At 35.7% G+C, this 18,638-nt stretch overlaps 1 protein-coding gene across 1 annotated transcript in view; it reads right to left on the bottom strand.

Annotated features, from left to right (window-relative positions):
• The window catches only part of dock2 (dedicator of cytokinesis 2), a 350,017-nt gene that overhangs the window by 187,865 nt on the left and 143,514 nt on the right, over positions 1-18,638 (bottom strand). The window contains exons 26-27 of the mRNA XM_031898788.1: positions 15,592-15,740; positions 9,572-9,667 (exon numbers count right to left, since the gene is read on the bottom strand). Coding sequence (XP_031754648.1) covers positions 9,572-9,667; positions 15,592-15,740 — 245 coding nt within the window. The remainder of the gene's footprint in view (positions 1-9,571; positions 9,668-15,591; positions 15,741-18,638) is intronic.

An 18,638-nucleotide genomic window follows, 5' to 3' on the forward strand; every position in this document is an offset into this window, starting at 1 on the left:
TGAGGGTTTTACAAATTATGAAACCACTCAATATAAGTGATTAGAATCACTAATCTACTTTTACAAATGGAAAACCCTTTACAAAAAGGTCAAGTTTTTATAATGGGTTACTTTAATTATATGGGTGGCTTTAGTTATCTAGATATTAACTGCAGTAATGAGGCAGCCAAGTCAGAAAAAGCTAAAAGGTTTGCAAATACCCAAGTACAACTTTCCTAGTAGGTTCCAGAACTACCTAAATTAAGAAAGATGTAAAATCTTGTAATACAAAAAAGTTGCCCTATCCTCAGCCTCAGATCTTAGCTTGAGCTCTGTAGTAGGAAAAGCTATTGGAGGGGGGCAATAAGGGATACAATACAGAAATACATTTAAAATCAGAAATACTAAGAGCTTGTGCAAGCATGGTTTTATGCACAATAGAGCTTCATAAACTAATATAGTCGCCATTTATGAGGAGGTGAGCAGAAAGTACTGGGTTGTGATGTACCTAGATTTTGCAGTTAGTACATTACCAGAAGTATTGGCCTTCAGCCTAGTATGTGTACTTGGATAGGGAAATGGCTGAAAGATTATAAAGAATGATGCAAAAGAGAACATTTTCCAGTGTTGTTAGTGGAATACCTCAGAGGGCTGTCCTTTGCTTTTTAATTTGTTCATAAATTACCTTGATGCTGGCATTGTAAGTAATGTTTCAGTTCTTGCTGATGATACTGAACTGCAAAGCTATAAATTCCATGAAGAATGCTACTGTTTTGCAGAGAGATTTGACTAAATTGGACAACTCGGCAGAAAGTTGAAAAGTGTGGTTCAGTGTTAATAAATGCAAGGTTATGTACTTTTGGGGGGGAAACATAAATGCTAGTTATACATTAAAGTGAAGTATGTAGGCAGCACAGGTCTAGGCAGTGTCTAGTAAAGTAACGTGCTATCTTGCATAAAAAGGCTATTAATGGGATTCTGTTGTGATTTTTATGGTATAGTTGTTATTACTATATTACTCTGTTCACATTGCAAACAATTTATGCTATGATTTAAAATTTTATTTTTCAACCAATAAATGTATTTTTTTTTTGGCTGTAATATTATATATTATATATATTATATATATGAGTCTGAGCTTTCAGAAGGAGCCAGCGCTACACATTAGAACTGCTTTCAGGTAACCTATTGTTTCCCCTACTACCATCGAACTAGAGCTGGACTTGGACTTCTTGAGTGCTTTTCTGATACCTACTGGGAGCTGCTATCTTGCTCCCTTCCCATTGTTCTGCTGATTGGCTGCTGGGAGGGGGGAATGCCCTGCTGGTGGAGTTGTATATGCGAGTGTAAATTTCTCTATATTTATGTAAGTGTGTATATAAATATTGTGAGAGATGCAATGAATAATCATTGTTTGGTGTATTTTCCAGCAGTGTTAAAGGTGGGATAAAAGTAGCAACTGGGAGAATGCCTGGTTTTGCAGCAGGTAATGCTGTTTTCAAGTTACTGGCTTTGGAAAAGACAAATTAATAGGTCCCTGGAGTGAATGGAGAGAGAAAAGGAAAGAAATTCCATTCTGAACTCCAGCTAACAATTTCAGTTGGCCGGCTGTAGGGAGCTGCCTGACTAGGCTGCAGATGAGCAGGAAATAAAAGGGCTGTGGGAATCACACAGTAGGGGGGTAGAGTTGGGGTTATGGTTCTTGACTCAGAGTAGGTCACAGGGCAGGTAAGCTGCCTGCCTGTGTTAGGAACTCCCAGAGGATTTGGGGGTGCCTTCTGCCACTGCAAGGAGCAGAGGGAGTCGTGACCAGGCTGATGAGTGCTGAGAGGAGTCAGCAAGGTTTAAGGTGAAGCCAGAATGTTCACAAGTGTGAGAGTCACCGTGGATGTGTAAAAGTCACTAGGGATGGTGAGAAACCCCGTAAAAGTTCCAGATTCTGGAAGTTACCCTGGGAGGTGAGAGCCCTGAAGAAGGGACAAATCATAATCATGAACTGTATGTTGATGAACTGTGTTCCTAGGAGCTTTATGTTGGGAAGAATTTTCCCTAAAAAAACCTGTGTTTTTCCTGAAGAATTGGTGTCCCGGTCTCTATGCTCCAGATCCTCTGCTTACCTGCCTACCATAGCTAAATTCCCCCCCCCCAAATTGTGTACAGGCAGTCAGCATGTCACAATATACAGTACACACACATAAGTTGGCGATCATTTGGAGGGGTTGAACTTCATGAATCGTTGCCTGCTTTCAACCCAAATCATCTATCTAACTATACATACATAACTCTACAACATTAATATAAATGCATGGTATGGCATTGCTATATATATATATATATATATATATATATATATAGCTATGGGCAGTGTCAGCACTCCCCGCTGATGAAGGTTCTAGTAGGGAACTGAAACGTAGGACTAATAAATCTCACCTCATATCATCACCTTTGTTTTTTTTGGTCCTTATAAATCGTTTATGAAATCCTGTGAGTGCTGACACTGCCCATAGCTACATGACTCTCTCAGCTCTGGCACCCAGGTATTGCTATGAGTTATTTGGTGTGCTCTCCACCCTATGTTCTATATATATATATATATATATATATATATATATATATATATATATATATATATATATATATATACATAGTATATATATATATATATATATATATAAATACACCCTAACACGTAGACACTTCGATGTAATGTACATATCTATGCAGAAAAAACACTTTACTGTCAGAAAGATTTTAGATCCATTTCTTCTTGTAAATAAATCATGCATACTGAATAAATATTGCAAGAAATTTCATATTAGTTTTTACTTAAGCATGTTATTAGAATTGATCCTCTAAATACGCTGCCATATTAATCTACATTCTACTAAGCCATCACTTCCATAATTCTGCAAGCAGCAGAAAAAATAAATCTTTCCTGTATAATATGATAATACCCTGGATTAATCTAATGCTCATTATGCCTGAAGAAGAAAGATAATTAAAAATCGATCTGTTCAGATCAACATCACAGACATTTTGCTCACTGTTCTATGCTTTACTTGGTGGCTAAACACAGATGTTATCACAGAATTGAAGCATTTACTTCACATTTATACCCTCCTCCTGCGCCGACAATGCAAGTGACATTTTGCTTTATTTTACCCCTTTTAACCAATAATATGATGGTGCTTTGTAAAGGGACAATAATATTCACATGCTGCACGGGCTCTTAATTCTGCTGCCCCTATAAAGCAAACATTTATCACTACATATAAAATAACCTTCCCCTCTACTCTAAATTTGCAAAAAGAAGCATTTGTAGGTATACACAGATACAGGGCTACTCACTAGCTGTCATGACTATATGATTATATAGATAGTCATATCTATATGAATGTCTACAGAATTAAGCCCCAAAATATAACTGCATATTATATATACTGTAATATTCTTACAGGATTCTCACAATAGCCTCCATATGCATAACATTGCCATGAAAAACGATGCATTTGTTTATCTGCAAATCAGAATATCTGCATACTGTGTAGAAAAACAATGCTTTTTATTTAAAATACCTGTCAGGGTGATAACACATGGGACACATTCACAGCCACAGTCCTCTTGGGGAGAACCATGTAAATGTAAATATCCTTTCCTACCAGCAAGAACTTCCCTTTCTCTTGACAGGAGGATTTCTTTTTTTTCTTTTTTTGTTGAGTTAATAGTCCCTTAACTGCAGACACTAAGGAAAAAATCTTATTTGAATAATGGTCTCATAATTCAGCTTATTATTGTTCTTTTAAAGTGGTTATATAGTACACACATCAATTACATTATGAATACTGAAAAAGTATAAAAAAATATACTTTTTTTTACCATGAGCTCCAGAATTTCCAGGTAAAAATGGGCTCTATAGGAGATGGCCTTCCCATAACATGGAGTTTTCTGGATAATGGATGGATAAGGGATCCCATACCTGTGCTATAATGATAAGGATTCTGATATATTCTCTTTGTATATTGGACAAAAGCCATGGTTGTCACATTAGACTTGGGGTGGTGCCCTAAGGAAATCATAGGTTGGGGCACCAATGCAAACATTATTTTTTATCTATCAGGTTATTGCACAACACAAGCCTTATGTGCCAGCCAGAGTATGACAGCCTAAAGAAGAAGAGTTTTGGAGAGGGATGAAAGCAGAAAAAGGTTTGGGAAAGGGCTTTGAAATGATTTTTTGTTGTAAAAAGCAGAAACTTGTCATGTTAATCTTTGTATAAAGCTTAACTCTAATTCTACAATATGGTAAAATAGTATGAAGGATTGAAAAAGGCCAGTTTCCATCAAATTAAGCCTTTTTGTCCAATTAAAACTGCAAGTTGATCCAAAGGAAGGAGAAAGAACCCCATGTAAAGCCTCTCCAACTTGCCTCAGAGGCAGAAAACAATTCAAGACTCCATCATGGAACCCACAGAGCATCTGGCTCAACTATATGTAAATAGTGTACCTTTGTAGCCATGCACTATAAAATGTGAACACAATTTTTTTGATTTCCAAGTTTCTCTTAGGCTCTGGGCACCTGCGTACATGTACTCTACTGTATACTGGTCTGTGTTTTTATTGTTGCTAATGCAGAGCTAGGAGCTTCTCCTAGCTTTTAATGACCTCAGCAAATGCAATTAAATAGAAGAAAAAAAACTTAGGTGATCTCAGGGGTTTTTAAAGCTGCAGTTAAATAGAATCCAACACAATATGAAGTGACGCTTTTAATATAATGAAATAAAATTTTAATGCTACCTAATGGGTGATATTTTGTATGCTACTACCATTTTCCTTCACTGCACGTCTCAATTAATCTTCAGTCTGAACACATCTGATTGGGTGCAATGATCATCATAATAAAAAAGGTATAGATCTACGTTCAAATGAATGGAATTCATGTAGTATTATATTGCAGTAAGAAGGAGCCCTAAGTCAGAAAACTTAGAAAAACCCCAGAATGAACACTTAACCAATAATATACCAAACTACAATAATAATATACCAAACTGGAATATATATATAATTGCTGATGGGGCCTAGCATGTATGTGTGCCTTGGCTTGTTTGTGTGCACTGTGAATCCTATGATCCCAGGTGGGATTTTTAAAATGGCAATTTTCTATTTAGAATTACCCAATAGCACATACTTCAACGAAAGTATATATTTTAAAAAAAAGCAGGGTTTTACATATGAGCTGTTTAATGCAATATAATTTTATAGAAATCTACATTGTTTAGGATTAGAGATGTAGCAAACTGTTCGCCGGAGAACTAATTCGCAAGAAAATCGGGTGTTCGCAAGTTCGCAAGTTCGCGAACTTTTAACGATGTTCGCAATTTTGGGTTCGCCTTAGCTGGAGCCAAATTTTGACCTCTCACCCCAGAGCCAGCAGATACATGGCAGCCAATCAGGCAGCTCTCCCTCCTGGACCACCCCCGGACCACTCCCTTCCATATATAAACCGAAGCCCAGCAGCCATTTTACATTCTGCCTGTGTGTGCTTGTTGAGTTAGCATAGGGAGAGAGCTGTGCAGGGGTTTGAGGGACAGTTTAGGTAGCTTTGCTGACTAGTAATCTACTTTCTACTGCTCTGTATTAGCATAGGGAGAGATTTGTGCAGGGATTTGAGGGACAGTTTAGGTAGCTTTGCTGACTAGTAATCTACTTTCTACTGCTCTGTATGTAGCTGCTGTGGGCAGCTGTCCTTCTGATCTCATCTGCTGTAACCCAATAGTCCTTGTAAGGACTGCTTTTATTTTCTGATTACTGATTACAACAACGTATTTTTCAGAGAAATTTTTGCCCTTGATCCCCCTCCTGCATGCCACTGTCCAGGTCGTGGCACCCTTTAAACAACTTTAAAATCAGTTTTCTGGCCATAAATGGCTTTTCTAGGTTTCAAAGTTCACCTTCTCATTGAAGTCTATGGGGTTCGCAAAGTTCGCAAAAGTTCGCACTTTTTGGCAGAAGTTCGCAAACGGGTTCGCAAACTTTTTTTGTGAGGTTCGCTACACCCCTATTTAGGATTATAGCAACAACCCATATTCTGCATATATACTGCAGAAGTAAGCGGTAGCATCCCTATCTTGTCTGTTCCATATGGAAGAAAGGGCTGAGCTGTATTTGAACATGTTTTTTCCCCCTTTTCTTCCAGCTGCATCAATCTGATGTATCTTCACTGGAAGTACTGTGCATCTGGGTGAATCCATGTAAATACCTAATAGTCTTTCCCATATCATATTAAAATCATAATTAGAAAACACATTTTTAATGTTGAAAACTTGTGGATTTGGAAAACAACAAAGATTAACAGAAAGACTGCACCTAGGTAGTAGATAAAATAATTTGTTTTGTGGCATTTAGGATAAATGAAATGAATAAATTCAGGGTATTTTAATATACTTTATTTTTCTTAATATGTTGTTTTCCTTCTCACTCTCATTTTGATTATAGTGTCCCTTGTTCAGCTTTCCAATATAAGCAACTATACCAATTATTTTATCCGAGACGTGTATCTGTTAATAGCATTTACATATCTTTGAACCAAAAAAGAATACAATAGAATTAAAACCGAAAGTTTTGTGGTGAGTACCTCAATTAGCCCTGTGCCTTTAATTTAACTGACATTGGCCCATAGGATACAGCACAGTGGATGCAAGGAGAATGATTAACTCTGAGATTGCTTATTATTCTTACAAAATAATATTTTTTATCTAGTTTTCTTTTCCTGTCCTGCTGATTATTAAAGATGAGTGAATCTGTCCCATTTCGCTTCGGCGAAAAATTTGCAATACGACAAAAACATTTACCCATTTTGACACAATTGTGCCTATTTTGACATGACAGTGCCCAATTTTAAACAACCATGACTTTTTTTGAAGCACACAAATGGCAAATTGCAGAAATTCGCTGCAAATCCATGCCTGCATTCGTCCATCCCTACTGACTATCTAATAAAAGATTGTATCAAGTCAGTTGAAGGTGATGGCAAAGGGCCACAGCTATTACAAATGAATGCATACATCCTGGACAACTTTGTTGCAGTGAAACCATGAACTTTTGAGACTGGCAACAAAGAGCTGACATGAAGTTTTATATAATGGGTATATCTAGACATGATACACTCCCTCTAGCTGTAGGTTTGGGGCTTGGCACCCAAACCCAACATTCCTACTGGTGAGTTTATACATTCTCTACATCTATAGCTGTTATTTCTCTCTTCTATATCCATTATATTGCGTCGTGTTCAAATAGGAGTGTAAAGTACAATACCCTTTCTTACATGTATGCATGTATAGAGATCATAGAGCTCATATTTTCAGGCATAACCGAGCATAATTTTTGGACATTTTGTATTGTATAAGGCTCATACATTTACCCATCCATAACCCATCCATAATTAATGCTGAAAATGTCTTAAAACCTCAGACATGGGCAGTTATTGAAAGAACACTGTGATGCTGCTGTGGGAAATGCATAAAAATGACCATGTTCTAATCTGCTTTTATCAAGGAAGAAAGGTATTCAATACTGTCACGACCATCTAATTCAAACTAATTCAGATGACATTCAAGTGATTGACTTTGCAGATCTCTGGGATATCAACTCAACAGCTCTTTAGAAGAAAATCTATTTGGGAAATAGCTGGAGTGCAAATGTTAAGAATTGCTACAAAATACTGATCTAACATGGAATATGTCTGGCTTTATGTGAATAAAAGGCAAAGGTAATATAACTAACACCACTCAATGTATTTTATTAATAAGAACAACATTTCTTAACTGCAGGCCAATAGTTTGCCTATCCTTGGATCTGGCAAGCTTGAATTTTAAAATAAAAGCTAAATGCTTTTTACCAGTGTTGTTCTTCCCTATGAATAAAAGGGGTGTGGGTGGTTGACTTGAAGCATTGCAGTTTCTTAAAAGGTTGTATGAACACTGGCAATTTAGAACATTGGCGGGTAAAACTGATTTATGATATGCAAACAGAGAACTGAGAAGAATAGTAATTATCTGTACAATGGCATGCACTCAATAAAATGACAAAAACAATTTGCATCAATTACAGCCAAATGACAAGTATAATGAGCAGCAATCTTGTCGCTCCAACATTAACTGCATGTCTATATGCACCTACTGTACCGGTGGGTATAGAGCCATGATTAACATTTGACCTATAAGACCACTGAGACCAAGTAGCCTGATACTAGTTTCTGAAGCAAACACACAATTTAAAGGGTTTCTGTTATCGTTTTTATGGTATAGTTTTATTTCTTTTTTCTTTTTGCTAAATTACACCCTGTTATATTGTATATTGGACATAATTAAATAATTCCTTCTACCATTTAAATTTTATTCATGAAACGATAAATGTATTTGTTAGCTGCAATATTGGTGTGTAGGCTCCATCTCAGTGCATTGTGCCTGAGTCTGAGCTTTCAGAAGGAGCCAGCGCTACACATTAGAACTGCTTTCAGGTAACCTATTGTTTCTCCTACTCCCATGTAACTGGTTGGAGTCATGGTTGGACTTGGGTGTTTTACAATTGAGTGCTATTTTCATATCTACCACTAGGTATGGGAGGGAGTCAGGGGCTGTTATCTTCTTACCTTTCCATTGTTCTGCTGATTGGCTGTTGAGGGGGAAATGGAAGGAAGTGATATAACTCCAACTTGCAGCACAGCAGTAAAGAGAAACTGAAGTCTATCGGACCACAAGTCACATGGCTGAGGGCACTTGTGAAGGTAAGAAAGTATCTAGCCCCATGCCCCCAATTTCAACATTAAATTCTAAAAAATGTATTTGCTCATTTGAAAAATAGATTTCATTGATTCTGCTGGAGAAGCACTATTATCTGATGCATTTTGTGACAGAATCCACTTAAGGACTTGGTAATAGTTTATATATATATACATAAAGCACTTTCATAATTTTGTTATAGAACCCGTAGAACCCAGATACAGCATATATATATATTTTATAAATTTTATATTATAGCTTAATTATACAGTCCACTTAAGGACATGGTAATAGTTTATATATATATATATATATAAGTATATAAAGCACTTTCATAATTTTGTTATAGAACCCGTAGAACCCAGATACAGCATATATATATTTTCTAAATTTTATATTATAGCTTAATTATACAGTGTATTTAGGATTTCTTAGAAAACTCTATTGGTCAAATACATATATTACTATCCCTGGAATATCAGGTCTAATTTATCATTACTCATATCACACTCATATTATCATGTTTAACATGGTTGTAGTTATACATTTATATCAAGCAAGAGGGAAACAGATCTTAATTTTGGCTGCTATTACTTGTACTTTGTTCCAATAATTATTCTGTAATACTTAAACAGGCTGTGTGTAAAATACCAAAAAAAATACATGTAAATAACAGTATGTTCTATATTTTATATTTAACACTTGTATGTTTATTTTGTGTGTTGGTGAGGTAAAGCATTTGTAATTTAAACTGATCCCACAAAAACACAGAATTCTTCATAAATGTCAGATCAAATAATCTACAAAGAAACTTACCGTTAAATCCTGTTCCCGGTCCAACATTATGACCGTTCTGATTACTGTTCTTAAAAGCTGTATGGTAATTTCCTGAATGTGGTGATATGTTGAAGCCTATTTCAACAAAAACACATAAAAAATTACAGTTAGACAAAATTAAAAAAAATATGTGTTTGCTTCAATACCTGAAAGATTTGGTGTGGGTATGTATGTATTGTATGGTATGTACCATGTATGCTCCACATGACATGCAGATTTGATATATAAAATAATGAATCCAATCAAACTGGATCACTTTAGAAAAAAAATCCTAATTCAATAAATAACTGGGTAACATAAATAACTAAGTAACATTATAAACCATTTGTTATTTTGGCTGGAAAGAGATAAGAAATGATAAATGCCTCAGGCAATGATAAACATTAATAATTATTGATATTGCCCAAACCACTTAGACTAACTTATCGAATCGATTAATTCATTAAAATAGCAGCAACGTTCGAATAGTTGACAATCTTTAAGATCAAAATTCATAAGGAAATATAAATCAGCTTCTAAACCTAAAATGACCATGAAAAATTACAATGACTATTAATACTATTGATATATTGATCATTCCATGATCACTTTATCTTGGCCACTGCACACTACAAGTCTGCATAACAATCCTTCTGGTTACCTCTAGCAGTACAAATCTATGTCGTTCCTCATTTAATCTAGTTTTTTTTATTGCTTTCATTTTATATTTGCACTTTAATATGGTGCTTCTTTACTCAATATTCATTTTATGTACCAAAGCAATTAAGCAGTTACGGTTCTGATGATACAACAGAACAGAAGCAAGAAGTAGGAGGGCATGACAACATATCAGTATCAACCAGAAATACTGAAGATATTAGTCATTCCATTTGTTCCATTCAAGAGAATAACATTTTAATGTAAATATTCTCTAGAATCTCTTATTTATAGCATTACATTTTAAATGTAAATCCAGAAAATGTTAACTAATTGAAAATGGTTGTCTATGTGGTCATGGGAAGCCACTGCAGAACCACTGAAGAATGGGTCCTTATTTCAATGTGTAGTGCCATGTAATATAACATTTTATAAGTTTTCCTTTGTGGTACAGGAATGGGATCCCTTATCCGGAAACCCGTTATCCAAAAAGCTCCAAATTACAGAAAGCCCATCTCCCATAGACTCCATTTTAATCAAATAATTCAGAATTTTAAAACTAATTTCCTTTTTCTCTGTAATAATAAAACAGTACCTTGAAACTGATCCCAATTTAGATATAAATAATCCTTATTGGAGGCAAAACAATCCTATTGCATTTACTTAATGTTTTATTGTTTTTTTAGTAGACTTAAGGTATGGAGATCCAAATTACAGAAAGACACCTTATCCAGAATACCCTTGGTCCCAAGCATTCTGGATAATGGGTCCTATACCTGTATTTTGGATTAGGCATATGTAATTGTTGCTTCCCCCAACATTGTGGACATTTAGTACTTTACGTATGGGCCTTTTTTCCAACCTGGATTCCTACCTTCCTACTGTATGTTTGTGTATATAAATATATAATATAAAAGTAATACATTTTAGATCAAAACTCTGAGTTTAATTGTACATATGGTATTCCTGTTTTATGTTTGCCTTTCTTTGCTTGTTTTTCTTAAAGAGAATATTGCTATTAAGGCAACTAAATATTAAGTAAGCATTTTCTGCATGGTAAATGATGCTTTTAAGGCTTTTAGCAAGACATGGATGATTGTGTTAAGTGAAGCCTATTAATGTACATGCAACTGATGACTGATACAAATTAATTAAAATTCACTAGAGCAGAGAGATATAAATGCCAGCAGACTTGATCTTTCAAAATATGGTAACAGATTCAGATTTGCTTCATTAAGTACTCTTCAAGAATGCTCAAAATACAAATTGCAATAATATACAATAAAAAGAAGGAAATCTGCATATGTTATAGAGCATGTCGACTTTAGGTTGTGTATAAATTGGAAGCCAGTGCCTTTTCAGAATTTGAACAGAACTGAGACAGCAAGAGTAGTGTAATCAAAAAAACAAACAATATTTTTAATATTGAAAAAGGAAAAACAGGAAGAGTTTCAGGGATGTATTAACCCATGAATTCAGTCTAGGAAGTCCCACAGTTCATGGACCCTTTTGAAAATCAGGACTGCGTGATTGAGGGGCCTCGGATTATTGACTGCTCATTTAGACACCAACTGGAATTTAATTCAGATTTGTGATCTCTATGCCTGTATAATTCTTTTATATTACCTTTAGGCACTATAATCTGCACTTAAGTACATTACATGACATTACAGAAAGATATTGGGAGACCTTATTTTTACATGAAAAATGACAAAGAACTAGAGGTCACCCCTTTAGACTTGAGGAACTTAATTTTCATTTGAAGCAGAGAAAATGGTTCTTCATGGGGAAGGTAGTGGGGGTGTAGAACACCATGTGGAATGATGATGTTATGGCAGATTCAATAAAGAGGGGCTTAGATGAACATGCATAATATCTAGGGCTATTGTGATATTAATATCTACAGTTAGTTTAGGTGTTGGTACATATACTATTTTATATGTGAATGTATGGTATGCTAGGTATATATACATGGCATTTTTTCAATAAAAACACTTTTTCTTTTGTATCAAGTCCTTGTGTGTGCGGCACTCTTTCTATTATATTACATATATATACATATATATGTGAATCTAAATACACTGGGGGGCATTTGGCGGGGTTAAATGTGATAGACAACTATCTATTAACTATGTAAATATGCAGAATAATTAAAATGTCAAACTGTATATACAGTATATGCAAGTATAAACTGCATGGTTTTCTGAATGTACCGTAGTACATGTTAATTAGAATTCCTGGTGCAACCTGGTTAGTACATGCTTAGTTTACTCATTGGAAGCCCACCTGTGTGTTAAAGCCCAATGTGACACCCGCTGATATGGCCTAGCCTGTATGTGTTTCTGTCATTTTTACTTTTTATACAGTAAGATGTCATAACGTTATCATTGTATTAATTGTGTTGTCTCTCACAGATGCACCCTAGGAGAGATGGGAGTATTAGACCTAAAACCTGAAATGAAGAAGGTTTTTTGGGGGAGACAAGCTTTTAGCTGGAATAGGGCTTTGTATGAGCCAAATGTGCTGAGGAAACCTTAGGCCACTACCCTTATAAGGAGTTTAGTTTTCTGTTAGTTAATAAGCTATGGCATCATTTCTGCAAATAAAGCTTTAATTGGGTTCTAATGTTATTTTATTGCTGCAAAATACAAATTAAAATTATAAATATCTCATCATGTTCTTCTATTTAATTAGAATTATGTAATAAAATAACTGACTACTGGATATATTTTTGTTGTTAACTTTGAATATATGTAAATACAATTCCATGCCAGCTTATTTTTCATTTATTTAATTCCCCACTGATTCAGCCAAACAGTTGCCTCACTAAATATCTACAGAGATAAAACAATTAGTTGGAAATGCATTTTGCAGATTTTTTTTTTTTTTTTTTTTATAAATATCATTTACTAAGGACGTTTACGCCATTCCCAGTCACATACAACAATAGATGGCATAAATTGAAGTGTGATAATCTGTTTGCAAGCACTTTATTCCAAATACAGGTACCATGAAATCAAATAGCTATTATCAACTTGTAATGCAAGTCAAAACCTATCCAATTCCGTCATTGTCTGCATTTCAAAGAGACACATCTTTAAAAAGCATAAATCCAGCATCTGATGCCTTGGCAAGTGTCCCAGTTATCAGGCCAAATTTGGCATCTCCATTATTCCTGTCAAAACCTTTTACTGAATTTTATAACTGCACAACTGTAATCAGAATTGTTCCATTACCTCTAAACTATCTTTTCAAGGGCACTCAAGGAAGTTGTGGCACAACATTATATCACGGCAACAATTGCACTCTAAGTGCTAAAATAATTCACTTTATAGAGTTTATTGTGTGCAAGGAGGAGATAAAAATGAGATACACAAAAAAGGTGAAAAAAATAAAGTTTTCCATAGTTTCATTCAGCTACTGACATTGCAATAGATTAGTTTGATGGACACCTAGGAACAACAGTTAGGACACAATACATGATACAAGGATACTATACACAAACAGGTCTGTGCCTATATTTGATTCCACATAAAGTGCAAAAAGCAACAGAGCATTTTTCCCACCACAGTGTTTTTTTTTTATTATATTACACAGTGCAACAGTATGAAGTACCTGCCGCCCTGCTGTACAGCTTTACTCATTATACCATATTTGACATATTTACACTATCCTACATAACAGTCTTAAGCCAAGGTCTGAATGTTGGTCCCCATATAAAGTTGGTCCCCATATAAAGTCGGTCCCCATTTGCAGCTATAATACACTCTGCTCTCTACTCACACTCTATGAAGGTTTTAAGTCATCCAGGACATGATATAACCCAGGGATCCACCAACCTTTTATACCCATGAGCCACATTCAAATGGAAAAGGTTTTGGAGAGCAACACAAGCATGAAAAAAGTTCCAGGAGGTGCCACTAAGAGCTATAATTGGCTATTTAATAGCCCCAAATGGCAATTACACTGGGTCTTTATGCAATCAAAACTTGCCTCTTAACCAGAAATTCAGAAATAAGCACCTGTTTTGAGGTCACAGGAAGCAACATCCAAAGGGTTGGGGAGCAACATGTTGCCCATGAGCCACTGGTTGGGGATCACTGATAGAACCTATCTAGCATTATATAGTAAAAACCACAGAGTGTCAGGCAATTTTATCCCATTAAAGGGATAAAAAGATAGAATTGTAATATTAGGAATACTGTCTGAATCCATCCAAATAACATACTTTAAAATATACTTAAATTCCTTTTAACCTATGAAGAGATACCTTGGTTGATGGAAGTGCTGTTTTCTTTGTGCAGTGGGCCATTAAGCAATAATGAGTTTCATGGTTCCACTATGACTGGTTCATACTTCACCTCAAAGAGTTTCTAAAAAAGTTCAGTAGAACCTGGATTATGGTGACTGTATTATTCTTAAAAAGAAAAATATACGCCACACAATCCTTGTAAGCTCTATTATCTGTCTGACGCAGCAACTTTTATGTGTTTTATTCATGCCATTTATCAGTGGTGTACCCCCAGAGGTAACTACGATGCACAAAAAGAATTGCAGGTCATCCGAGGCCCCCATACAGAGGGAGCAGGCCTGGGCCCTTATGCTTAGTGCTGTATGGCTGTAGCCTATGATGATGCTGAAATGCACAAGGCTCTTTATCCCAATAAAATGTACTTTTTTACTTTATTTGGCCCATTAAGTTGGATTTGTTGAGTGTCTGCATAGTGTAACTTGCAACATTATTTTGCAGACCTATACATACAGTTTGGTTGAAAGCTGCTTTAGGACTTTTTCTCCCATGTATTTGGGAATTTAATTAATATTTTTAATATTATTGATCAGCCAAATAAATTCTTACAAAGCGTTTTTTGTCCTTAAACAAAAAAGAAAAAATATGCATGACTGTTTTTTTTGGAAAAGTGAACTTACTGAATATGTGACCAAACCTATCTTTTCCCTAACTTTTCTATTTTGCAATTAAAAATGAGATTTTTGGCATGACTACCATAAGATCAGCAGAACTACTTGGTCAAGATCACCAATAACTGAGCTTTCAAAAGAAAGGAACAGTCTAGGGCAGGAAATACACACACAAATTATTATGGATAGGCCGCAAGATATTCATGAAATATATTAAAACTGGCACAAATAACCTAAAAACAGGAGGAGCAAGGGTACAAAGGAAAAATGTTCCCCCACAATCTTTAAAAAAGGAGCACAATGTCAATGTTGCAACACAATGTTGGGTTTTATATATTTAAACAAAAGATACCTACAGTGCAAAGACAATCATTTATAAAATAATTCGTATATGTATAGTTTATTTTTGGGTTGGTGCTTATCCAATGGCTTTTTCTACTTACTTCATCTTGACAGCTGAGCACCTCAAGGATGTTGTTTAGTAAATCCACACAGAATTTCTTCTCTTTTCCATGAGATGCATCTTGTCTTCCTTGCTCCAGCCAGTCTTTTAACTCTTTGGTGATCATGGGAAGCAAAATGTCACGACATTCTAAAACAAAACAAAAACTCTTGGGTATAAAGTCTTTTTTTTTTCTGTGCTCCTCGTAAACAGTGAATCTTTCTATATCATAAACACTTTATCAGCATTTAACACCATTAAATCCGTATGCTTATCTTTTTTTAAAAAAAAAATTTGGTGGTACAGATACAATAGTACTTAATAGTGAATTGCATGATTCCGGGGGAAGGGGCCTAAGTACTTTAAATGGTGGTTTTCTATTTAGGATTACACAATGGCACATATTTCTTAAAAAAAGTATATTTTTATAAAAACGGTTTATTTAGATGAAGCAGGATTTTACATCAGTGCCTGTTTTAGAGGGACTGACCACCTTTCAGATTCCATGTCCCTATTGAAAATTAATTGGAAGCCAGTAGTCAGCACAACGATATGTAAGCTTTAAGGTAGTACAGGTTCTCCAATGGCCACTTCCCACACAGAACTGGATATAATTTGGAACAGCACCGCTGGCTCCTTCTAGGGAAATATATTGAGATTAAATGCCATTATACCCCCTTATCTAACAAAAAAAAACACTAAGTTTGCCCGGGAGCAGTAACCCATAACAACCAATAAGATGTTTGATTTTAAACAGTTGACCATTAAATTCTACCTGCCATTGGTTGCTATGGGTTACTGCTGCTGGGCAAACTTAATGCCTTTTATTACATAACCTGCTTAAAGTTTTAACCAAGTGCTTCTAAATAGTGATGAGCAAATTTTTGTCATGGATTCGCAGCGAATTTCCGCCTTTCGCCATTGGCAAATCGGAAAATTTGCTGCGTAAAAATTTGTCACACGGAAATCTTTTTTTGGCGAGCGTCAACTTGGGTGTGGTCGCGTCAAAAAAGCTGCGTACAAATAAATTGGCGCAGGCAACAAAATATAGACGCGGGCCGTTTTGCTACGCCGAAAAATTCGCGAAGCGCATTTGTGGGACAGATTCGCTCATCACTACTTCTAAACCACTTTCTACCACCAGGGTAGAGCATACACTAAAGAGCATAGCTTTTTAGTACACATTGGTATGTTTCAGTTCTCTTCCCTTTTATTGCTTTTTGCCAGTTAACCACGCATATAAAACCCCCAATCCAAAACACTTGTAAAGGGATGGAACTTCCTCTGTGTGCTTTGGATTGATGCCTTCGGTAAATCACAGATGGTTTTTTTACTTTATGAACTACAGAGCTGTACTGCTTCAGAGCATGCCCAAGGCAACAAAAGGATGAAAAGCATTTTCTTTAACAGGCTTCTAAATAATAAAATAGCAAAAGCATTATGTGAAATCTTAAAAACTGGAAATATGGAACACATCGGAGGAGAAAAAGAGGGAAATCTTTAGTGACTATTACCACCGTGCCTCCTTATCAAATATTTACTCAATGCGGATTTGAAGTGGTAATTAGAAATACCAATATCATTAGGTTGTGAAGAACACTGGGGTTTCTGACTAAGGAAAGCAATGATAACTTTAATCACTCTTTTCGGCAATTAGTTGATGGCAATATAAGTAGCAGTAAATGAATACAATACATTGCATTCATTAAATGTATTTATTCTACTTAGATAATTGAATTTGCATAACAAAATAATTAGTTCTTAAATAGACAGTTTTATGACAAAAATACTAGGGATTGGCTTTAATTTGTATAAAGTACGTATATTGATATATTTTCAGCAACAAACTATATGCAAAGCCACCGCTGGAAATGATAAAGTACCTAAGAAAGGGTTATGGCAGAATGCTCAAGGCACTAGGATATGCTAAGTTAAAAATGAATGGTGTGACTGTCAGGTGATCCAGTCTTTCAGCAGTGGGACTAAATAGATGGTTTAAATTAAGAATACAAATTAAACTGGCCAGTTCCTGAATTATCTGATGGCTAGATATGTATGAACATTAAGGGGTATATTTATCATGCTGTGTAAAAAGTGAAGTAAAACATCACCTGCGGTGTTGCTCATAGCAGCCAATCAGATGCTTTGCTGTGGTTTCTAACTGTTGAAATCTAATTGCTGATTGGTTGTCCTGGACAACATCACCAGTAATGCTTCACTTCACTTTTTAAACAGCATGATAAATATACCCCTAAGAGTGAGACGAAATCTGACCTACAGTATCTTGATGGGGGTGGTGTTGCAACCAATTGAATATGTTATAAAAATGTAAAAAACACAAGGGTTGATTCACTAAAGTGCGATAAATTTTATCGCACTTTTTTTTGCGTTAAAATAGACGCGACAATTAGCGCGCGATTCACTAGAGTATTACCACGTGCGTTAAGTCGCATATCGCCTGCGTTAATTTTCGCGCAACCGCATGTGTTAGTTTTAACGCATGCGTTAATTTGCGCGCAGAAATGAATACTAACGCATGATTCACAAACACTTAGGCGCGCTAAATATCGCATTAGGCTATGCGAAAAACACCTAATTGAGGCAGGCGGTAATTATAGAAAAGTACAGTTAATGAGCTTTTGGCAACACAATAAGGACTTTGCAGTGGGATTTATTCAAGTCTGTGTTGGCCCTAGAGTAATGCAGCCGCCAGTTTGCAGGGAAATGGTCATTTTAAATACAGTATTTTACGAAAGTATTGGCGTGTATGGCTAACATGGCGTGCGTTTATTCGCACGACTATTTATATGCTGCTACAATTGATGAAATGTTTTGCCAGGCATGGATTTGCGTCGAGTTTTTGGACGTGCGGCGAATTTTTCCGCTGTGAATTTTTTCATGTGTTTCACAAAACAATCCGCCAATGGCAAAACGCATGAAAAAATTTGCTGTGGAAAAATTCGCCGCACGTCTAAAAATTGTCACAGGCGTCAAAAAATAGTAGTCACAGGCAACAATTTTTTTGGCCGCGCAACATTTTTGCCGTTT

The sequence above is a fragment of the Xenopus tropicalis genome, chromosome 3, assembly GCF_000004195.4.
Source record: "Xenopus tropicalis strain Nigerian chromosome 3, UCB_Xtro_10.0, whole genome shotgun sequence".
In the NCBI taxonomy this organism is placed as follows: Eukaryota; Metazoa; Chordata; class Amphibia; order Anura; family Pipidae; genus Xenopus; species Xenopus tropicalis.